At 38.7% G+C, this 24,327-nt stretch overlaps 1 protein-coding gene across 1 annotated transcript in view; it reads left to right on the top strand.

The window, feature by feature from the left end:
* Window positions 1-19,579, top strand: part of LOC119776186 (potassium/sodium hyperpolarization-activated cyclic nucleotide-gated channel 4-like) — a gene marked incomplete at its 3' end in the record, with an annotated part of 78,226 nt that extends 58,647 nt beyond the window's left edge. The window contains exons 5-6 of the mRNA XM_038274473.1: window positions 18,173-18,319; window positions 19,339-19,579. Of these exons, the coding sequence (XP_038130401.1) occupies window positions 18,173-18,319; window positions 19,339-19,579 (388 nt within the window). The remainder of the gene's footprint in view (window positions 1-18,172; window positions 18,320-19,338) is intronic.
* Window positions 19,580-24,327: the final 4,748 nt, after the last annotated feature.

Raw genomic sequence — 24,327 nt, 5'->3', positions numbered from 1 at the left:
GTTTTGTTTGCTGACCTTAAAGTTTTTTGCTACCTGGCAGTATGTCTTGCATTGTAAAATATTCTTCACAATTCTCAACAACTGCTTTGTTTTGATTTGTCATAGACAAAAATTATATATGTTTTTTGTTTTCATTTTCTGCAACTCATGAATGAAATTTGTTTCCTGACTTGGTACTTTGTGATGAGAGTATTTAAATGAAAGATTTTAGAGTTTTCTGCATTTTTTCCACTTAGTAGAAATAAGTGATTTACCCATGTTGCACAGCTAGTAGATTTATCAACAGATTCCACCATCTGACAGGGGATCTCTGCAATTGCTCTAAATACTCTGATTACCCATCCTGACATATTTAGCTGAAAGGTCAAATCTTGGCTTTCAGCTGTAATGTACAGCTTCCATTTTTGGATTTTACCGGAATCAACAGATCACTGGTATGTTTTCTTTAAGCTTCATCACAACTTTGCTTTCTTAATGATTGTGTCCATCTGAAGTCCTTGTGGAACAACTGTATTTAAAATGAATTCCTTGAACAGAGCTGGTATTTGTTTACGAGTTAGATTACTTCTGAGGGTAAGTGGGTATATTGGAATTTATATTTTTTCAGGGGTTTAAAAGTGCAGGTCCATGGAAACAAATGCCGTGTTTTCAGATTTTTATCCATTACAAAAATTTAAAAACGCCATCATGTGCTTCTTTGTCTTGGTCTATCAAGTTCAATCCCAATAAAATACTAAATTTGGATAAGCCCTATAAATATTTTTGCAAAGCGCCAGTTAACTTGTGCAATGGAGTACAGCCTTCAGCTTAATATTGACACTATTGTGGGTAATATTTACTGTAATCACTTAATTAATAGTTGCTTTTTTTGGTTTGTTTATTTCTTTAAATATGATTTTTGACAGTAACTCAAAACAGCTTTATTTTCTATGAAGAAACTCCATCACGTATGAAGGACCAAGGCTTAAATCTATGACCAAAGTGTGCCAGGCTTTTTTTGTCGAGACCTAAAAAAAAAAGGTCCTAGCCAGCTGTGAAAACTCAAACATGTCCCATTGTGACATGCCCTCTGTAGGCCCAACATGGGCGATAATGAGCTGAGCTCTAGGCTGCCTCAATGTCCACTGTCTGAGGCGTGGTGCAGACATGAGAGACTGACCTCTAGAGAACAGTGGCAGAGACTCGAGAAATCTCACCTAAATGAAAGGGGGAATTTAGGAGTGAAAGAGTGCAGGAAGGCAGACAGGCAGATGTAACAAGTGGATGGTGGTACGTCTTTGAATGAAGACCAGATCTGATGACAAAAATGCATACTTCTAACATAATATGTAGTTAAAAAAAGTCTTAAGAACTACAACAAAGGTTCTGAACTTAGGTTTTATACATTTGATAAGAATGGTGCAAAACTAGTAACCAGCTCAATACACTACTCATGCTGGTTGAATGGCTTAGAGATATTTTGCTAATATGCAAACTGAACAGCTGGCCTGTCTCAGCACCAGTCTATGTGCTGCTGAACCCAGTGGCTTCCATTTCTAGCATACAAATCCCTCAGCAGGCTGTAAAAAACATAATCCATGCTCCTTCACAGTGCATCTAAGGAAATATGATTTCTGCATTTCATTTTTTAGATTGTGGACTCTTCTTCATAGGTGCCAGCGATAAAACACACTCTGCTACTTCGTGCTTTTTGCTATCCATGCTCAATTTTTATGCATTTTGGTTTCAAAATGAGAAAAAAAAGAATACTTCACCAGTGGATATTCTTTCAGCTGTGGGATCATCTTCCTACTGAAGTGTTTTCTCTATGTTTCCATCTTAGACTAATTCCACTAACCCACATCCTCAAAGAGTAGACAATCCCTGGAATACTTAGGAGACAGGTGGTAGTTTTTAGAAGTCTACTGTGCAGCCATGTCAGGGACACGTGTTCCTTTTTGCAGTAATTCAGACTGCAGAGGACCCTGCTGAGTGAGGAATCAAACCCAGGTTTCTCGATTTTACAGTATGCACGATTTTAACACAAATATTTTTAACTTGAATTTATTATTAATAAATAAAAAATGTTGGTATTTTATTGGCATTTTGAAAGCATTGAATATATCTTAGTCTTCTTTTATAAACTGCACACAGCGTTCTTATGCTTGCACAAATCTGTCATTATTAATGCCGTTTTTCTTTAATGCTTTTCTCATCTATTTGAATAGAAACACATATAATGAGAAAGGACATGTGAACTAATATATATACTCATTACATGCACACACTTTGCTTGTGAAGTGAGTCTTCTTTCAGTTTATGGGGGTAGATTAGAAATAAAGTAGCTCCTAAATGTGATGTTTTGAGAAACTATGTTTTCAAAAAGACACCTTCTTTACAAATAGAGTCCAAATGTGTGTAATCCAGAGATGGCAAAAGTACGCACTTTCCGTACTTGAGTAAAAGTACAGATACTTGTGTTAAAAAATACTCTGGTAAAAGTGGAAGTACTGATTAAACTTCTTTACTCAAGTAAAAATAACAATGTACAGGCTTGTAAATTTACTCAAAGTATAAAAGTAAAAGTAGAAACCACTTTTTTCATGCCGTTGCCTGCATTTTAAATGGATGTCTGCCAATAGGACTAGATCTCAGTTGTGTTCATTTTTAATCATCTCGTCGTCCATGCTACTATGCTAACGCCACCGCCACCAAGCTGCAATGATTTGCCGTGAATGAATACCGCCGAATCTGTCGATTCATCTTGTAGTGGTGCGTCAAATGCAAGGTAGATTCCCATCCAATTAGATCGAATTTGGTATTGATGACGTGAAAAATAATAGCTGTAACTCCATTGAAATGATTCAAAACTAGAGTAACGAGCCAATTTTTTAAAATGTAAGGAGTAGAAAGTACAGATATTTGTGTAAAAATGTAAGAAGTAGAAGTAAAAAGTCGCCATAAAAATAAGTAGTAAAGTAAAGTAAAAATATCAGAAAAATCTACTTGAGTACAGTAACGAAGTATTTGTACTTCGTTACTTCCCATCTCTGGTGTAATCTCACACAGTTTATAAATATAATGTTGCTGTTCTGGGAAGGCCTCTGAGGTTTGTAGAGAAACATCATCATGGAGATCACTATAATCACTATCACTTTGCTATCACAGTGGCCCCCTGTCTGGTAGCGACAGCGGCGACTAATTACAAAGATGGCGTGACCCACAGAGCAAAAAGCAGTGATCAACCTTCCGAACTGTCAGTTAACTAACTTTGCTGTAAAGTCCACTATATAGTCACTGCTGTATGTGGACAGGGTAAACTTGTATGAGCTATGAGGACAGCAGATTTTAAACAGGGCATGCACGAGGAGAAATGGGCTCATCCATGCTCTTGCACAAGCATTTTTTTAGTAAGTGGAGAGGGCGGGTCTTTTAAAAAACCCTCCACAATACCTTTAATTGTACATTTGGCAAGTATGGTGCTTAAAGGGATAGTTCGGGATTTTTGACATGAATCTGTATGGCATCCCCATCACCAGTGTCATGCAATCACACTGACTTACCCCTGGCAGCATCCTGTGAGCAGAGTTCTTGTCCAGCTTTGGTCAAGCCGAAAGTAGTCCGGCAGGTTTGCTAGACCCAGCGAAATAAAACGTTTCTCTTCCCAAAACATTATGTGTTCAAAAGAGCGATATTTTTGCATCCCAAAAACATTGTAGTGGAAAAAGTCACACGTCGTTATCACTTGGTCCTATTTTCTCTCTGTTCGTATCAGTGCGCGCGACACCATGACCTGACAGCTAGGGCCTACTAACCTGACAACAGCCAGATGCATGTCTCGCTCCGCCTAGCTCCTAGCTAGGCGGAGCGAGACATGCATCTGGCTGTTGTTGAGCTCGCTCTCAGAATGACGGCGCGCACTGATACGAACAGAGAGAAAATAGGACCAAGTGATAACGACGAGTGACTTTTTCCACTACAATGTTTTTGGGATGCAAAAATATCACTCTTTTGAACACATAATGTTTTGGGAAGAGAAACGTTTTATTTCGCTGGGTCTAGCAAACCTGCCGGACTACTTTCGGCTTGACCAAAGCTGGACAAGAACTCTGCTCACAGGATGCTGCCAGGGGTAAGCCAGTGTGATTGTATGACACTAGGGTGGCCAGATGTCCGGCTTTAGGGCGGACAGTCCGGATTTTCATTGCACTGTCCGGCGTCCGGCGCTGCACCCAGCCGGACGTGTATTTGTCCTCCTTTACCCCCAGATTCCACATACTCCGTCAGCGCTCCGCCCCGCTCACGTACGGAGTACTTGTCTGTCATGTAAATCAATGAGAGCTGTTCCACATCCTCCGCTCGTCACCGCCCACGTACGTCTTCTCCGTCCTTCACCGTCAAAATACGGAGCTGAGCTATTTTTTGCTCCCCTCCGGTCCGTCCAGATCAAGACCCGCTATTGCAATCGCACCAAACAGAAAAAAGAATGTAGAGAAGACCCGGTTTGTCAAATTAAATTATAGTAAAAACAGATCGGTATCTAGAAATTAGAGCATAGTTTGTATATATTCCCAAAAACTAAGAGCAATTAATTAAATAATTGGATGCAGACTATTGGTGCTTCAACAGACCAGGAAGAAGTTGTGAGATTCTAGAGTGAATCTCACAACTTTAAAAGAAAATTCTTATTGCAGGAATGGATGAAGAGATGATGAGTTTGGAAGCAGAGAATAAACAGAGTTCATACAAACTATGTATGATCCTAGTTATCCCTGTTACAAAAATCGGCAACAGAAAGAAAATATTTGGGCAGAAACTGAACATCTGCTGGATGATGATGGGGATTTTTTTAATATGTCAGATTCAATTAAGCTTTCACAGGTTTTATACAGGAATGAGGAGCTCTAATTTAATGCTCTTTTAATGCTATTAGAAATAATTTTAATGCCATCAACAAGTATCATGTACACAAGTTATTAGTTTACATGAAATAAGGAGCTGTAAGCACAGTTCCATGACTCAAGTTTATATATATATATATATATATATATATATATATATATATATATATATATATATATATATATATATATATATAGATAGATAGATAGATAGATAGATATATAGATAGATATGGATAGATAGATATATAGATAGATATGGATAGATAGATATATAGATAGATATGGATAGATAGAGAACATGGTGAAATCATCTTTACTCTCGACAGGCTGCAGCCATGTCATGAATTCCTCTTTTCCAGCCACTTTTTGCAGTTTGCATCGTCCTATTCTCTAGCTCTTTCTCGAGCTTCTTTTCCAAACAACTATTTTATGATCAATTGCAGCAGTTCTGCGCAAATTAATTGTGTTAAAAAAATGGTCACTTTTTAAACACCACAATGTATTAAATAAATACAAATGCTGGGAACCAATTCTTTTTTACATTTCTTTAATATTTTGTTCTATTCAGCTACACAAGCATCCTCTTTAAACTACTAAGAATTGTGCTATAAATGTGACTTTACCCGATTCTTATGTACACCTTAGTAATTTATTGATATGCCGCACAATGTCCTCCTTTTTGGTGCTATAGAAATGGCCACCCTATATGACACTGGTGATGGGGATGCCATACAGATTCATGTCAAAAATCCCGAACTATCCCTTTAATGTCAGAGTGCTGACAAAACAGTGTTAAAAGAAAGCCCCAACAAGGCCTCTTTGTATATACCAAAAGACATGTAATGGACACCCAAACATGTTAAAAAAGGTATATTTATAGCCAGAGCTACAGTAGAAGGTTATAAATCACTGAATGAAAAGAAAGCTCTGAAAATCTTTTAAGACTGCATTTAAATAAAAAATTAAAAACTGTGCAAATAAGATGTCTAATTTGATAGAACATGCTCTTCTTAATCTAAGTACCATACTGTTTTATTTTTTCTAAATGTCATATGTCAACCACTGTGGGTCTCTGCTTCTGTTCTTCACATGAAAGCCAATTATACACTAGCTGACTTTTCATATGTGGTTAGCAAAGCTGGCGGTATGTTGCAAAATAAAGTATACATATGGTGCATAACCTAAGTGTGTTAAATCATAGGTAAAGCATAACCCAACAGAGAACAAACAGCAGGAAATCGCACTAACTGCTTTCACCACCGTCACTGTGGTATGTTTGGTGAAACAAATCAACATTTAACAATTGGAAAAGTTGTGATACTGGATCCTTAATGAGCCAAGCAGAATCATTGCCAATTTAATGTTTCCTGCTGGTTTTGATATGTCAGGGGTTGTGTTCATCTGCTGTAAATGAGGCGTAAAGAAACAGAACAAAAGCCTCTCACAGCTATATGGCAAAGATGGGAGACCATCTGTCCTACTGGCATGCAGAAGTGATATCCAGGTTACTTTTATATTTAAATGAAAAAGATTTTACTAAAACCCCTAAGAGGGATGATTACAAGGAAAACCAGCCTGTAAAGGCTTCTCACAAGTGTCAGATGGCACAAAGAAAGGGACATTTTCTGTCTTAAAGATAGACAAAGTTATCATCACAAAACAGAAGTGCATGATATTGTAGTAACATATTGCATAAAATGATGTGTCAGGCTTCCAGAATTAAAAAAGTAAAGTTTAATGAACTATTTTCAATAAGGCAACAAGGCCCTACTAAAAAACCTTAAAGAAGATGAGATGTGGTCTAAATTGAGATAAAAAGTTACTTTAAAAAAAATTCCTCAATAGAAAAGTTTTACCATTTTTTATCATGTTTTTGATTTATAGGAAAAGAAGAATAAATTATTTTTGTTTTAAAAATGGTTTATTAACTGCATTTGGACAACAGATAAATAAGGTATTTCATTTATTATCCTTTGCAATATATCACAATTCTTAATGCATTGCTCCTATAACAAGAAACAGAATGCAAATAAGCCATATTGAACTTTTTAGGCAACACAATGTATGGACTGGGGCCATATAATAGTGATATGAACAGAGCTTCATTTCAATAATACAATGTTAATAAAGCATGTTCCCATTGATTAACCTGGAGAAATTTCAAGTACCGTATTTTCACGACCATAAGGCGCACCGTACTAAAAGGCGCACTCTCAGTTATGTGTCCCATTTCTGTATTTAACACACACATAAGGCGCACCGGACTATAGGGCGCGTTTTTTATATACAGGTACAAGTCCTCTACTACCTTTAAATACCTCTACTGCGTATTTAAAAATACAGCGGGGGCAAAACTGAGTATGACTGTGCTTTATTCATGTATTTATTACAAAGTATTAATCAAACCTGGCAGCTGGCCGTGAGACAGAGACATCGCAGATGACACAGCGCTGTGATCACTCCTAAATTAACTTAAAATCCTGAAACCTGCTGACGGAATATGTTCGCTTTTATTGCCGGTATCCTGGTGCCTGCAGCTAAAATTATTTAGATGAAAAACACCTGCCAGCAGCCGCGGTGAACCCCAGGCTGCCCAGCCTACAGGCTGCTGATGAAGAGATTTCTGCTGTCAGCGCACCGCTGGTATGTTGGGGTCTGAGCGCCTCCGACAGAAATAGATAATCTGGATGAACTGACTGCAATTATTAAGTTTTCAGGTGGACTTTCTCACTTAAAAACATATTAAAACTACTTTATTCCCACTGATCACAGCAAATATAGCTGCAAGATTTAGATTATTTAGATGAAAAAACACCTGCCAGCCACCGCGATGAAGAGGAGGAGACGCGCCCAGAGGCTGCTGTTGAATTAAGTTTTCAGGGAGAAAAATACAGCGGGAGCAAAACTGGGTATGATTGTGCTTTATTCATGTATTTATTACAAAGTATTAATCAAACCCATCAAAGTCATCATCCTCTGTTTCTGAATAAAACAGCTGCGCTAAATCAGACATGCCAGTTTCCCCTTCTTCGCTGTCAGTCACTTTCCGTGCAGCGCAGCTCCTCAGAAATAATGCCGGCTTTTGTGAAAGCTTGAACAACAGAGCCAGCAGACACTTTAGTCCAAGCATCAACAATCCATCCGCAAACTGTGGCGTAATCTGCCCGGCGCTGCCTTCTTATCCTGAAACTGTGGTCTCCGTGTGTCATCCATCGCTCCCACGCCGCTCGCAGCCTTACTTTGAACGGCCGCTTCACACCGATGTCGAGCGGTTGAAGCTCCTTTGTCAGACCCCCGGGATAACGGCGAGCACAGCGTTCATTTGATTCACCTTTTTTTCACATCGGCTGTGAGATGGGCACGCAGCGATGGTGATGCGTGGAAAAAACCACCTAGTCTTCTCACATACACCTGCCTCAGCCACGCATCCATCCAGCCTTTTCCATTTGCGTTAATATCATATGTCATCAGAGCGCTGTCTGTCTCGCTGGCAGCTCCCAGATCAGCTTCTCTGATTGGTTGATGCGGCGCGTCCAGCAGCAAAACTTCCATTTTTCCATCTCGAGCAGCAGAAGCGCGGCGCTTCAGATGCTTAAACGCTCCCGACCTGCTGCACCAAAATGCGCTGCGGGACCTTTTGCTGCACCTATATGCGCGTCAACCATTGACTTTGCATGTAAACTCGCTGCTTCTGCTGCACCTGCTGGGTCCGGTTCACACCGATGTCGAGCAGCGTTAATTTGTTTCCCCATGTTTTTCACATCAGCTGTGAGATGGGCACGCATGGAGTTACATATTAACAGCGATGGTGAGGGGTGGAAAAAAAACACCTGGTCTCCTTACATTCAGCCACTCTTTCATCATCTCCTCAATGAGGTGGTCTCAAAACCACCTCAAAAGCGCCTTATGTGTGTTACAACACACATAAGGCGCACCGCACCATAGGGCGCACCGCACATTTTGAGGAAAAAAAAAGACGTTTAAGTGCGCCTTATAGTCGTGAAAATACGGTAATTGTTTTGCAAGCACTTAATAATCTATCTATTATGATTAATAACACACAAGGAAAAGTACAAGGTAATTCAACAACCTTAATGGCTGCCTATCTTTAAAATGAATATGGCATTGCCGGTAAGCACCCAAGAAACATTTCCCTTGGAGGCGCCACAAACTTTGATAATGTGCTGGAATGATCCACCCAGACACAAGATAACACAGTGTTGCAAGGAATCTATCCAAAAATAACATTGCTCAATCAATGATATGTCTTTAACGGTGGGAGCTGGCCATTAGAGGTTGCTAGGGAGCCGCCCCACCCACCCAATCACCTTGATTAAGACATAAAAGAAAATCAAATTAAAATGAAATTACAAAATTGAAATATTTTTCGAAATATATCGATATATATTTTTTAGATGTGCAAGAAATATATAGGATTTGGATAGAAAAAAAAGGATAGAAATGTAACTTTATTGATCTCACAACGGAGAAATGAACTCTCTGCATTTAACCCATCCCCTTGGGGAGCAGTGGGCTGCCACTATGCAGCGCCCGGGGAGCAGTGTGGGGTTAAGGGTCTTGCTCAGGGACCCAGAGTGCAGGCTGTGAGGATCAAAACGGGTACATGCTACCTTCTCAGAGCACAGGTGCACTTTTCTCTAACCACTAGGCCAACACTCCCAACAAGATGGCCGTTGTTTAGCATAAACAAAAAAGATCAAGCATTCTCCATTGAGGATCGCTGGCAGAGTCGGTTAAAAATCATCAACATTTATATGGTACATCTTCTAAGTAATATAAAGGATATACAATACTGTTGTCACACACTCATCATTTTCTTTATCAAGCTGAAGAATGTACCTTCTGCCTTTGTGTTGCTGTTATGTTCTCCATTGGGGGCGTGATGCAATGACAGTGGATGGTGCTATATATGAATTCATTACATTTCTCACAAAGCAAAAATAATTAAACAAACCTTTTTGTTGTTCTTCCTCCTTAATAACTTTTGGTTTTTACAGCGTATGTAGCAACAAACTTTATGCCCTTTTCAAAGATCTAGGTATATCAGGTTAAGGAGCCTGTTTTAATGTTCTGCAGTCTTCGTAATGGAAAACGATCTTATTTATACCACCGATGTCATTCCAAAAAATTAAAAACAATCTACTGAACTTGGTTTCCAAGTTTGAAGTTTCAAACTTGGAAACCAAGTCCAGTGGATCGTTTTTAATTCTTTTTGGAATGACTATGACCTGGTTGAGTGAGAACCGTCACCAGCACACCACCAATGTGTTTCAGAGTGGATAGTTGAGAGAAAAGCAAGCACTATAGACTCAGTTTTTTCGAGTGTCCGTCATAAAGCCTGGATCTCAGTTGCACATCAAATCTGTGAGCAAATGGCATGTATGGAGACCCTCAAATTTGACTTAAATATTGACTCTTGGAGAAGGAATGGACCAAAATTGCATAAAGATACTCAACATATGACTGAGGTTATGCTGTTTCTAGCAAATACTTTTGAGTATACATAAGCTTCTATTGATAAAACATGTAATAAAACTGCATTTAAAACATTCTATACCTAGCATAAGCAAGCAGGGGTGGGGGATCTGGAGTCAACAAGTCATCTCTATACCATGTATTTGTTCTACTTGGCCACTGAAGCAGGTGAGTCTAATCTGCAAAGTGAATTAACTTGTTTAGACTGGACTCCCCTGGTTAAGTGGCTGGGCAGATGAAATACATTACTTAGAGATGACTTGTTGATTCCAGTTCTCCTTGTCTGTATGCGAATAACGTAATCCTAAACTGGGAAAGGTTTTAATATTAGACAATAAAAAATTAGTGCATCTATGCAGCATATATACACTATATTGCCAAAAGTATTTGCTCACCTGCCTTGACTCACATATGAGCTTAAGTGACATCCCGTTCCTAATCCATAGGGTTCAATATGACGTCGGTCCACCCTTTGCAGCTAGAACAGCTTCAACTCTTCTGGGAAGGCTGTCCACAAGGTTTAGGAGTGTGTTTATGGGAATTTTTGACCATTCTTCCAGAAGCGCATTTGTGAGGTCGCACACTGATGTTGGACGAGAAGGCCTGGCTCTCAGTCTCCGCTCTAATTCATCCCAAAGGTGTTCTATCGGGTTGAGGTCAGGACTCTGTGCAGGCCAGTCAAGTTCATCCACACCAGACTCTGTCATCCATGTCTTTATGGACCTTGCTTTGTGCACTGGCGCACAGTCATGTTGGAAGAGGAAGGGGCCAGCTCCAAACTGTTCCCACAAAGTTGGGAGCATGGAATTGTCCAAAATGTCTTGGTATGCTGAAGCATTCAGAGTTCCTTTCACTGGAACTAAGGGGCCAAGCCCAGCTCCTGAAAAACAACCCCACACCATAATCCCCCCTCCACCAAACTTTACACTTGGCACAATGCAGTCAGACAAGTACCGTTCTCCTGGCAAACGCCAAACCCAGACCCGTCCATCAGATTGCCAGATGGAGAAGCGCGATTCGTCACTCCAGAGAACGCGTCTCCACTGCTCTAGAGTCCAGTGGCGGCGTGCTTTACACCACCGCATCCGACGCTTTGCATTGCACTTGGTGATGTATGGCTTGGATGCAGCTGCTCGACCATGGAAACCCATTCCATGAAGCTCTCTGCGCACTGTTCTTGAGCTAATCTGAAGGCCACATGAAGTTTGGAGGTCTGTAGTGATTGACTCTGCAGAAAGTTGGCGACCTCTTCGCACTATGCGCGTCAGCATCCGCTGACCCCGCTCCGTCAGTTTACGTGGCCTACCACTTCGTGGCTGAGTTGCTGTCGTTCCCAAACACTTCCATTTTCTTATAATACAGCTGACAGTTGACTGTGGAATATTTAGGAGCGAGGAAATTTCACGACTGGATTTGTTGCACAGGTGGCATCCTATCACAGTTCCACGCTGGAATTCACTGAGCTCCTGAGAGCGACCCATTCTTTCACAAATGTTTGTAAAAACGGTCTGCATGCCTAGGTGCTTGAATTTATACACCTGTGGCCATGGAAGTGATTGGAACACCTGATTCCAATAATTTGGATGGGTGAGCAAATACTTTTGGCAATATAGTGTATATCTTGTTCGGTAAAACAGGTTGATTTTCTGCTTTTAAATATAAAACTATGTTGAATATAGAAAGAATATAGCTCGGAATCTTTGAGTAACTTAGCACTATTTATTCAGTCTTTCCTTAATTTCTTAGCAACTAGCTTTAAGTATGGCAAACACTTTGCATTCATTTAAGTTTTTTAGTCTCTAAACACTTGTAAGGTCTCACTGTAAGAACAGTTGTCAATTGTGTTAGTTGTCATTGCGTGAGCATCTAGTAAATTCCCCCAAGAATCCCCTCCCATTGTCTGAGGCTTGCTAAGACTCATATTCACATAAAGATAATTAAGTCTTTCCGGACTGAGAGCTTAAGATGGCTGTAGATGTGGCTGTATATACAACAAAGGGCATGTATGCCACTCCAGCTCTCCCTAAACAGCTTATTATGCTCAATGGCTGTTCACTGTGGTAATAAATACCGTACATAGAGATGGATAACCATGGGCACCAAACAGACGAGCTAATCCCAATCGGCTGCAGGTGACTTGTGATTCTTGCTGTCTCACTTCCATTATATAACATTTCTCAGCATATAACTAAAAGATGTTGTTTGTTGTTGGCAATTACTGATTAAATAAAGGATGCCCAGGAGAGGGCATGTTGTGGCAAATCAATCCCAAATGGCTTTAACCATAAATGGCAATGGGATGCTGCTGGGCCACCATTTACATCTCTAATCAACACTTGGTAATTAAACATATCTTAGGAGAAAAAGTTAATAAGGAGCCCAAAGCTAATTATATGGAGGTTTAAAGGCTTTAGGGATCTTTCATACCCCCAATATATTAGTGCCATCACTTTGCACAGAATAGTAAAGTTGACATCTTCACTACATAAAATGTTAAGGTTTTATATTACAGAGGATACTTCAAAGTATAAACAATTGTACATCACAGGTTCACTATTTTGATTTGTTTTACTAGAAAAGTCAATCTCTCTAATCCTATTTACAGTCTTCTAAAACTGCAAATACACTGAAAATTCTGTAGATTATTTATTACTATTTTAAATATTACAAAATAGAGACAAAATCCATTCTGCTCTTTCTTTCTTTTCTTGTTTTTGTTAGTAATAGACTCATTTTTCCCCCTTAAAGAATTATCTTGGGACTTATAATAATCTTCAACATGTGGTGGTCATGATAATACTTACATCTTTAAAGATGGGTTTTGTTGGATCTAGTTCCTTTGTCTATGGATCCAAAGTTTTTGTGGATGAGAAAAGATAGGAAAAAAATACATGTTTAGAAAGTGTAATTAAGTGGCTTACATGTCTTTGGGGAAATTAATTATTAATATTTTATTTGGTTGGAATTTGCATCTGCTCGGAAATATTCTTTAGAGGGAAAAGAAGTGGGGGGAGTAAAATGTGTGATGAAAGAGTTTGAGGGTTGAGATGAATTGAATGGATGAATGACATTAAAGCAGCCATGTGGAGGAACGTTGCACTGAAGAAAATAATGGCCTTATAAAATGGTTGAAAAATCAGCAGCAGTTCTCTTGAGCTCAGTGCTGCTGTCAGAATTTGTTAATAATGAAAAGTCAACAGTCTAAACAATCTATCTTTCTTACTAAAACAAACGTATTGTAAAATGGTGTAGTTAAAGTAAGCTGTCTGGAATTATTTTAAGGATGGAATGAAGGCTGATTCAGTCTCATCATCTCTAAATAAATCTGTATGATTTATTATTGACTTGACCCTTTTTACTTGACGGATATATTTAAAACTGTTGGAAGACTTTTATGGTCATAATTTTGGGAGGAGTTAGGAAAATAGAATCAACTTCTCTGTTGTTGCTCCAATTCTGTGGAACCATTTACCTCTTTAAATTAAATCCGCCCACAGCCTGGATCATTTTAAATCGCTTCTTAAAACTTGTTTTTATTCTTCGGCTTTTAATTGAAGCAGTGTTTCACATTCAGTTTTGTTAATTGGTCTTGTTGTCTTTCCTGTAAAGCACTTTGGTGCAGTTTTATACCTGTATTTAAAGTGCCATATAAATAAATTTGACATTGACATTTGACAAACTAATACCCTAAATCAGTCCAGTACTGGGAACTATACCAAGTTGCCTGTCCAAAATCGTCAGTCTTGTCAACCCATAAAACTTAATCAAAACAGGCCTGTTTTGTGGTTTGTGGTTTACCGAGATCATTTAATACCTGATTCCTTACTTTATATTCAGAGGTAGGTTGAAGATTAGAGGAAATACTTACAGAGAAAGTTACTAAAATACAGTGTTTGTGAAGTGGATGGATGAAAGCTGCTGTTTTGCATTTTTACCAACCTTCATAACCTCCATTCGGGATTTATTTGCAACAACATGCCATGAGGGGTCGCAGTGGGGATTATGCCTGCCCCCAGTGGCCGTTTGGGAAGAAGCAAATTGCACCCTAGAGAGGTCACCAGTCTAAGGGCATACAGGACAAGCAACAATGCGTGTACACATGCATACCAAAGTGCAATTTAAAGAGACTGATTGACCTAGCATTATTATTTTTGGACTAAGGAAAAAGAAAGCCAGATGACCTAGAGAAAGCCACACATTTATGTTAAGAAAATGCAACTCTATACGGAGAGAGCCCAAGGTGGAAACAAATTGCTCCAAGACAGCAGCTCTGACCACTGCACAGAGTGCACACAAAAAACATTTATCATAACTGGATCTCAAAAGGGTAAAATGTTGGAGCAGGGATTTTCATGGTAAAAGCATGATGGCAATAAGATAATTTCCTGTCAAAGGGGCTTTTATCAGTCCATCACAGCACAAACCCCATCTGGTCAGACTCTTTGAATCGCTGTCAGATTTCCTCAGTGGCTCAACAGTGCTGAGTATATATAAAATGGTTTGGAGAGGCTTAGAGTTGAACCATATAGCAGACAGCTTTAATAAATGGTGATAGCAGTGAAAAAGCATTCTTTTTTTTCACTTGATTATTATCCTTTTATGTTAGAAGAATCAAACTATACTTTGCTCCAGAGCTTAGGGTAAATGGATGCATTTCTGTTTTCCAAAATCTACAAAAAGAGAACGTAGTAGAAATCAAGAAAAACATAATAGAATTTTTTAAAAACCAATATTATGCTATGAAAAATGCAAGTTCAATTTAGATTGGATAATATAAAAAAAGTGGATTGAGGCCAATATGATAGAATAGAATAGAATAGAATTATAGTGTGCCTTCTAATTATTTTATGGTACATTTTGTATTTCAAAACATGTTTGGACCTCCATATATTTCAGAGATCGCATCACAATGACTGTGAAAACCACTTGCGACCCCCAAATTGGTCTCTCATAAACACCTTGGGGAACCCTGCCCCTACGTTAGCAACCTCTGCTTTCCAGAAATGACAGATGTAAGGTTTCAAAAGTATTTTAGTTTGATTTGTTTGATCTTCATGCACATATTTTGTATACAGCTGAATTTGGGTGATACCAAGAGCTGCTTTTCCCTTGACTTTGGAGAAAACAAAGTTCAATTTATTTGCATGATATAAAGAAAATATTGAAGGGAAAGACAAATTAGATTGGCTTGAGGTAGAAGGAGAGGATGAAAGAAACTTCTTTGGTGTGGTTATGGACTGCTGTACTACAGGGGTCTCTAAGTCTGCTCCTTAAGATCTACTGTCCTGCAGATTCCAGACGCAGCCCCGCTCCACCAAAGCTAATTCAAATAACTGAATTATCTCTTCAGCATGCCATCAAGTCTGGTAAAGGCGTAGGAATAAGCCATTCATTTGATTCAGCTGTGTTGGAGTAGAGATGCATCTAAAACCTGCAGCACTGTAGATCTTGAGGACCAAGGTTAGATACCTCAGGATTACAGGGTTCTGTAGAAGCCTCACTTCAAACATGTTCAGACCAAATTATCAGAAAGCATCAGAATGCACACTGCAGAAAAGAGCCATCAGGATATATCAAAAGGATGACTATCTTGATCCCACTCATTAATTACTCATTCACTTCTGCCCACTTAAATTCTCTGATCTGGTAGAATTTCAAATCTTAGAATTACTATATAATGCTAGAAATAACCAACTACCAGACGGCATACAAAATCTTTTTTTTTGTTGAGAGAGAGAGGGAGGGCACAGTTACAAGGGTAATCTAAAATCTTATTTGCTTGAACAAACATGAAATAAATGTGTGGTAAGTTTGGGAAAAAGCCCACAGTTGAAATAAAGCAATATCCAAGAATAAGACTGCTTTAAAAAACAAAACATAAAAAAAACTAACTGGTTTCATTTAAAAGTTATAAGGTGGAGGAAGGGCAGTGAATATTAATGTGTACACTTAGTCAATATATCTGGGTGTAAGCATATTTTTGCAATGGTTATGGTTGTTTGGCCTATGAGTAATAATTGTATGAAGGAGGATGTGAATGTTTATATTTAATTTTATATTTACATAAATTCATTTATTGGCTCACTTAATGGAATTTGTGAGCGGTGTTGACTCAAGTAATCTAGGAATCAGGAAGATTCTTCATACCCCTTTTTAGACATAAACACTAAATTATACCTATTATTTAATATATATGTTGTTTGTATGTTTTCAACTTGTAATTTTATTAAATGGTATAAAATAAAATCATATATTAATTTATTCATTAATGACCAAACAAACACTACTGGATCAGTACCTCTCTCTCATGAAACTAAAACAGCAATTGGTTTGACACCAGTGGCTTATAAATACTTAGTGCATCTGACCAATAGGATCACAGGTTTGGAAGCTCCCTTCCACATACCGTTCAACAAATGAGGGACTAGATTGATTTATGTCTATATTTGTTATACAGAGTTTGCAATATAAGGGAGTAGAAGAGGAAAATGTACTTTATTTGGGAAAGCAGCATTTAATAAGCTAGTGATAACTTGTTGTGAGGAAAAGTCTTAAACTGCCAACACGACAGAACAGAATCACTACCCTTAAACAAATGAGATTGTGTCATTTTCTGTGATGCCACTAAAGGCATTATAAATAATAAACAATGAGCTTTTTAAAAAAACTACCATTTGTAAAAATAGGTTGTAATCATTGTGCTTCATCTGCTGTGTTTCGTGCCTCATCGGTACATTTGGGGCTTGTTGCGATTTGAGTGATACGTTTAGGGGACTGCATCATCAGTATGCACAGAGTGACTCCAGATTGTTTTCTCTGTCTGCCAGGGACTCAAAGGCTCTGGTTTAATGCAGACTCATAAAATCACATTTAAATTTTACAAATTTAGAGTGTAAGTGTTGGAGGATTTAAAAAGGTCTCATGTAGAAATAAAGAGTACAAAACCAGCCACGTATCAGAAGGTCAGTGTCAGGGTAAAATTCATTACTCATGTTTGCCCGTAGACTTTCTATGTGCTTGACATGGTATTGTATTTTTGCTGATTTCCAGACAGAAAATATTCTTGTTTCCTTAAAAACAAGCTGACTTTCATGAGACAGCTGTCCTATTTTACTGTGCTATATCTGCACAAGGCTTCCCTTTTGATGATTTCCTCCAACATCAGTGGTGACTAGGAAAAAAGTGTTAGACAACACAGAAGTAGACTACTGAGGTCAAATGCAGCATTCAGTGGTAAGACTTGGACATGATCAAAGAATAGCCTGTAACAGTGCACCTTGTATGGTTAATGCATTTTTCTCTCTTCTTGTTTCTTGTCTTTTATTCTCTGAGGGTCAAGAACTTTGCCTCTTATTATTCCCCAGAGGCTTGTTCTTTGCTTTGATCTGCATCAGTTTTAAATGCTTGAAGTCAATCAAAGAATTTTGACACATTTTACTTTTTTGTTTGCATTTTTCTACACAGGAATAGACAGATTAACACAATATTTTCGATGAGAAAAACTACTTCATAACATTAAGGGCATATTTATAGATGATGCTCATTCATGTTTTGAAGTAGCATTGACGTCATTGCACATTATAAACCTCTTTCATGCCTCTCAGTGGATCTTTTTCTGTAAGGAATGAGTTGGCCTGTTTTAGAGAAAAGGGAAAACTCAAAGAGCTCTGGTCATATTCTACAAAAGTATTCATAAATTCATCTCTTTTTTAACCTCAAGGATACTGAACTTTGCAATGGTACATTTGGGTCCTTGGGTAATCTGGCCACTGTGTGTTTCTGTGTCCCTGCAGTACAAACAGGTCGAGCAGTACATGTCCTTCCACAAGCTTCCTGCAGAAATGAGACAGAGAATCCACGACTACTACGAGCACCGCTACCAGGGGAAGATGTTCGATGAGGAGAGCATCCTGGGAGAGCTCAATGAGCCGCTTCGTGAGGTGAGGTGGCGGTTTCTGTTTGGCTTTGTTACATGTACAAGTATAATATAGTCAAAAACTATTTTTAAGTTTTAAAGACTCCTTCGCTAAGCTCAAATGTTTGGGATTTTTCCCATGATCACTGAATTGGATGAAAGCCTTTTTTTTTTTTTAAGCTACTGTATGCATATGCTAATGCAGATGGAGTCGTTTTCAAAAGTATTACCACATTTTTCACTTTAGTCACAAATGTTTTTATTCTTATGATATACTGACACACACTACTGTATAACCCTTAATCTTAAATAAAAACAATGCTTATTTCAAAAGCAAAGATCTAAAAAAATATGGTATGCATTTTTGTTCAACACCCTTTAGCCTGACACCTTTAAAATGTAGCTCACTATAAATTGATTGTATTATGAACAAAACCTCTGTTTTCTAGTTTTTTTTTTTTTTTAACAAACCTCTGAAGAAGGCCTCAAAAATCAACTTCGGTAAAACAAAGGAAAAAAACAGAAAGCTTAGAAATGAAGTCGTGGATAGCCTTAAAATGGCATAAGGTTAAGAAACAACTTTAAAACATTATAAGGAGCACCAGTTATTACCTCATCTAAAAGAGAAAATTGTATAAGAAAACTACAAATTCACCAAGACACGACTGAACATCCAAAGTAAGGCAGGTTGAGGAGTGTTTCCACTCTATATAACTGCGGAGAGATGGGTTTAAACGACAAGATCCAAAATATTTTCCGATATTTGGAAGTTTTCATACAGGTTTCCTATCCTATTGAAAACCCTGTATCCTTTATCTTTTGCTTCTGAATGACCTTGTGTCATGACATAAAATCCCAGTACATTTAAGTTTGTGGTTGTTATGTGAAATCATAGCAAGGCTATGCATGTGCAAAGCTGACATTTTTCTTGCTGCAATATTTATTCTGTCAAACACTTTTGACATGACAAAGCAATTTCAAATAGCCTTCACTGATCTGGTGTTTTTGCATTTGTTTTCAATATACCTTTGTACCTCCACACAGGAAATCATCAACTTCAACTGTCGAAAGCTGGTGGCCTCGATGCCACTGTTTGCCAATGCCGACCCCAATTTTGTGACTTCCATGCTTACCAAGTTGAGGTTTGAGGTGTTCCAGCCTGGAGATTACATCATCAGGGAGGGAACTATTGGCAAGAAGATGTACTTCATTCAACATGGGGTTGTGAGTGTCCTCACCAAAGGCAGCAAAGAGACCAAGCTTTCAGATGGATCCTACTTTGGGGGTAAGCTGATGTGTTGCTCCCTCCTGAAACAAAAACTAAAAGGTCACCTGCAACCACACACTGCTTCTCTTGAGCTTCAGTGCATCCTGAGGTGCTTTTTATCACTGTTAATCAAGTCTGCATTCACAATTGACCCTCTCCAACAAGCTGCAATATGTCAGAATGAAGTCTTAAAACAGAAAAAAGAAAGGAAAGCTTATTTGCAGTTGTTAAAGCTGCAGTCTGTAACATTGAGGAGAGAGCAGACTTCGACTGAAAATTTGAAGAAAAACAGGTTTCACGCCACTCCCCCACCCTCTCTGCTTCACTCATTCCCCACCTCCAAGCTCCACCCCTCTGACAGCATCTGCGCGGCTACCGCATGTGACCAGAAGGGAGGGGGGGGGCAGGATTCAGCGTGTGTGAGCTGTGATTGACACTCCATCAGACGCTCCTCTGGCTGTGATTGGTTGTTTTGACTCGTCCCGAATTATTCTTTCCAGATTGAAATACAGGCAGTAGGTGGTACCAATTGAAGCAGTTTTTTTCACAGGTTACATATCACATGTACTGCTGTCTGGGCATTGGGACAGTTTTAGCCAATATGACAAAAAAGTGATTTTTAACAACACAGACTTCAGCTTTAACCAGAAAAGGGCATCATTGGTGAAAGTGCCTACATCTACGTACATCACTGTATGTATTTTTGTAAGTCAATCAAGATGTGTCTCCAAACACCAAACACAGCAGTGTGATTAGCTGCTGGTGTTCTACTCCTTCTTTTATATTTTCCTGAAATGTGTGCTGTTATTGGCTGGTGTCCTGTTTAAAGGTTATCTGCAGAAATCATGCATAGCTCCCAGAATGAATGGAAACAAGGGAAAAAACATACACCGGAAGAAAGGCTTCTCTAGAATATTTTAATCAGACATAACTTTTTTACTTTTCTTAGTTCTACTTTGAATATGCAACATATTGTATTTGGAATTTACCTGAAGCACATTAAGCGGTTTCCCCTGGTTTGAATCAAAATGATAGTGTGGCAGCTGCATTTGCAAAAAGCTATTCCAGCAATGATATTAGCTCTTTGTTAGTTCGAAATGGTATGTTGTGCACTGCTAGGCACCTCTTTAAAAGTTCAGCTTCATGGTTTATGAAGGACTCTTTCCTTAATACTTTTTCCCATAAATGTAGGACACATTCAAATTACCAAAAATAGCTCTTGCGGTGCTGCTGTCCAACATATGCATCCAAATGTCAAAAACATCAGGAAGTTGTGAAATTGCATGCTGTATGAATGCTCTGTAACAGTCTGATAAACCAGAGCTGTTATGCACCTAATTTGCTCTATGTTCTTAATCAGGGTCAGATAATGCAAAGCCCCCTCATCCTTCCAGTGAGACAGTGACACATGTAGAAGACAATGCTGCCATATTGCCCTTACCAAATACCAATTAGTTTTCCCAGTGACAGCACATCATTTAGATCGCCCTGTTAAGTAATTAGAAGTTGTGGCAAAAGCATTTAACAGCAGATGACCCAGCAGTGGAAGTTTAATTACGCTTTGCGAGCTCGAGTCCATCTTCATGCCCTCTCTCCTCAGGGGTTCCACAGAAATAATGAAAAGATGGCTGGCAATTTTTTCTCTGCATATGCCACAACCAATCAATGCTTGTGACAACGTGGCCACAGCTCTCTCTTTGTGAAGGGACCTTTAAACTGTTGTCCAAAGCTCTCCTTTTGGACCCTTGTGAGAGAGAAAGTCTCAAGACTAAGAAAAAGTCATATCCATTTTACAGAATTGTCTCTTGCACAATGCGTGTTAAACTATAACTAAGAGACATTCCTATGCCTTAAACCTTTTCACACTTCGCCATGTTCCAAGCAGAAATGTCATTGTAAGTGAATGCTAGGCTTAAAGTCAAAGGTTGTAAAGTGTTTTACAAATAGAGATCTAAAAGGTTAAGTTTTTAGACTAAACATTTTCATCATTGACCTATTGTTCGGTCAGCTTGCGTAGGGTTTTTAAATAAAATTGGACATAAGTTTAGACTTTGACTGGACTATTCTTAAGCAAACACTGCATCACTAATCAGTGTTGTTTTACCTGGGTTAAACCTCAGGCTCATTCCATTTGCAGCCTATTTGCAGCCTCTGACTATTTTGTCATAGGATTATCCCAAACTCTACTCGGTTCCATCTCTTTATCGCCTGTTTCAAAGTCTATACTGAAGAAAAGCATTGTGAGACACAGAGACAGTGGGCTATCTGACAATCTTACATGGGGGGCAAAGGGGGTGCAAAAGACTTCATTAAAGCACATAAAAAGTATCTTATAGACAAATGAAGTCAACAAAATGTCCAGAAAAAATATCTATTCTATCTACTAAGAAAGAAATTCAACTTAAAAATTTAGAACACAAATTTAGAAAGAAAAAGGAAAAACTAAAACTGCATTACTGGGCTGATTTCAGCCATCACCTAAAGGAGAGCTTAAGACATTAACTGTGTTTGGCAGGACAGTGTCTCACCAAGAGATCCTAATCTATCAATCTGGAAAGGACACACAGACTACTCAAACTATTATCTGCCACAGTAGAGCAAAGGGTTTTTACAAGCTTTACATCTATAATTTTATATTTTTTTGTAATTCATTTTTAATTTGAAGGCTGTAGGAGGCCTTCAGACAATTAAGCAACTAGCGATGAAAAAAAGGTATTTTAAGGACATACAAGTAGGTGGGCAATTGGAGTAGCAAAGTTTTACAGCAGCACCCCCCATGAATCTGCCCTTGCTTTAAGATGTTTAATGGTTTTAATACTGTTAATACATTTAAAGTTTAATAAGTATACTTGGCAGAATTCGGGACTGTAATATGCAAAGTGACATGAGTAATAATGAAGGATAGGGAAGAAGAATGCATTCTAACATCAAATACATTTACATCTACATTTCTGGTTGTATAGTAAACATTCCTGTTGTTATGCCACAAAAAGTCAGTTTCCACTCCAGTCTTTAAATATTTTTGCAAGGCCAACACAACACATGACTTTGTGATCCTCTGTTTGTCTTAACTACCAATGCCATTTCTCAAAAGAAATCGGGTCGGGACTCGGGGGCTAGTGGGGGAAGCCTAGCGCCAATGGGAGTGTGCTACTAAACAGGAGTTAGTCATTCATGAAATTTATTCGTACAGGATCAACACAGTGTGTGGCTCATGTCACTTTCACTGTGGCTGTTAGTGTTAGCAAAAACAAACTAAACACATTTCCTAATATTTCTATTTCAACATGTTTTCTGTACACGGATGTGCAGCTCAGTTTTGCATTGCTTGCAGCACTTTGAAATGGTGTGAAAATTTGAATGTGAAACAGAAATCTCTACAATCTTCTATCCGTTAGTCAACCCCATTTTACAGTAGCCGTGCAGAATTGCAAATGCATCTTCTTATCAGTATCTCGGCAAACTCATGCACCATTCTGTTTACTCATTTGTTTAAAGCGGACTTGAATTATTTACATAATTATAGACTCTGAAGTCTGTATTAGCTCAAGCCAGAGAGCCTAGCGTCTAAAGTGGACTCGACATGTCCTGGATGGGAGCGTCGGCTGGGCACACGGCAATCCAGTGGAGAGGGGGAAATGTAATGTGATTGCAGTGCTCACGCCAAGGGACACATGGATTGCTGCCAAGGCTGCTCTCTGGATGCTGCTCTGGGCTGTGAAAGAAAACATGCACCCTCCACCCCCGCTCTCTTCAGTTGCCTCTTTATCTCCTTATGTTTCAGTATTGAAACACTTATCAGAACAGCATCTCTTAAACTTTTCTTTGCCAAGACAGAGGATGTTACTGTCATGTTATAGTTCATCTTTTGTTGTGTTCCGTAATAGATGTGCAGCTACAGCCCACTTTGACTCTCTCTTAGTTGAAGTAGCACCAAACTGCCTTGTGGTTGTCCTGCATGCCCTTAAGGGGTGGGCTTTTCAAATATTGAGCCTGTATGATGCTCTATTTTGGTTCCACGGAAGTGCATACAATAGCTTAGTGAATTATTTCTAATATTCATTGGAAGATTGCTCATGTACTACATAGTCTTTTTTTATTCTAAGTTTAACATCTAACAGCTATTACTGAGCTTTTTTTCTGACATTTGATGTTTAACGTCACCTCTTATTTCTCAGCAGAATTAGCCGACACAAACGGTAATTCCTTACCTTGCAAGCATTATGATCTGTTGCGAGATTTGTGAATTCACAAACCCCCAGTAATACATCTTGCTAACAGAAAAATCTTCGAACCAATATAATATAGTGATGAGCATGACTGGCTGAGACAAAACAAACATGGTTGTGCTAGTTGTAGATGGAATACCCTCCATTTCTTTTTTGAAAAACATGCAAAAGAATGTGATTTGCGCTTTTGCTAATGGTAAAGATGTTTGTGCGTTTCTCTCGACCAGATTCGGTAAGAGTTTGATTTATCGGTTTATGGTTGTACTAAATTATGAATGTGATATGTCACAGCTGCTACTGTGATTGGCTAAAAGTTTGACATGGAGACATGCTACTTGGTGATTTACCCAGTCAGCTCAAAGAATTATACTGCATTGAGAACACTTTCCATAGGAGCCTCTCCGTATGGATCCTGTGTAGAATTTGATTTGAACTTCACATACCAACTTGGCTCATGCCAGGTTAGGTAAGCCCAGATGACTGTGACAAAGACAACAGCCTCAGTATATGGTGTGCCCACTCTACTACAATGGCATT

This window comes from Cyprinodon tularosa, unplaced genomic scaffold (assembly GCF_016077235.1).
Source record: "Cyprinodon tularosa strain WSP-4 unplaced genomic scaffold, ASM1607723v1 ctg1200, whole genome shotgun sequence".
Classification (NCBI taxonomy): Eukaryota; Metazoa; Chordata; class Actinopteri; order Cyprinodontiformes; family Cyprinodontidae; genus Cyprinodon; species Cyprinodon tularosa.
The sequence above is the reverse complement of the archived record's forward strand: the minus strand, read 5'-3'. Positions and strand labels throughout refer to the sequence as shown.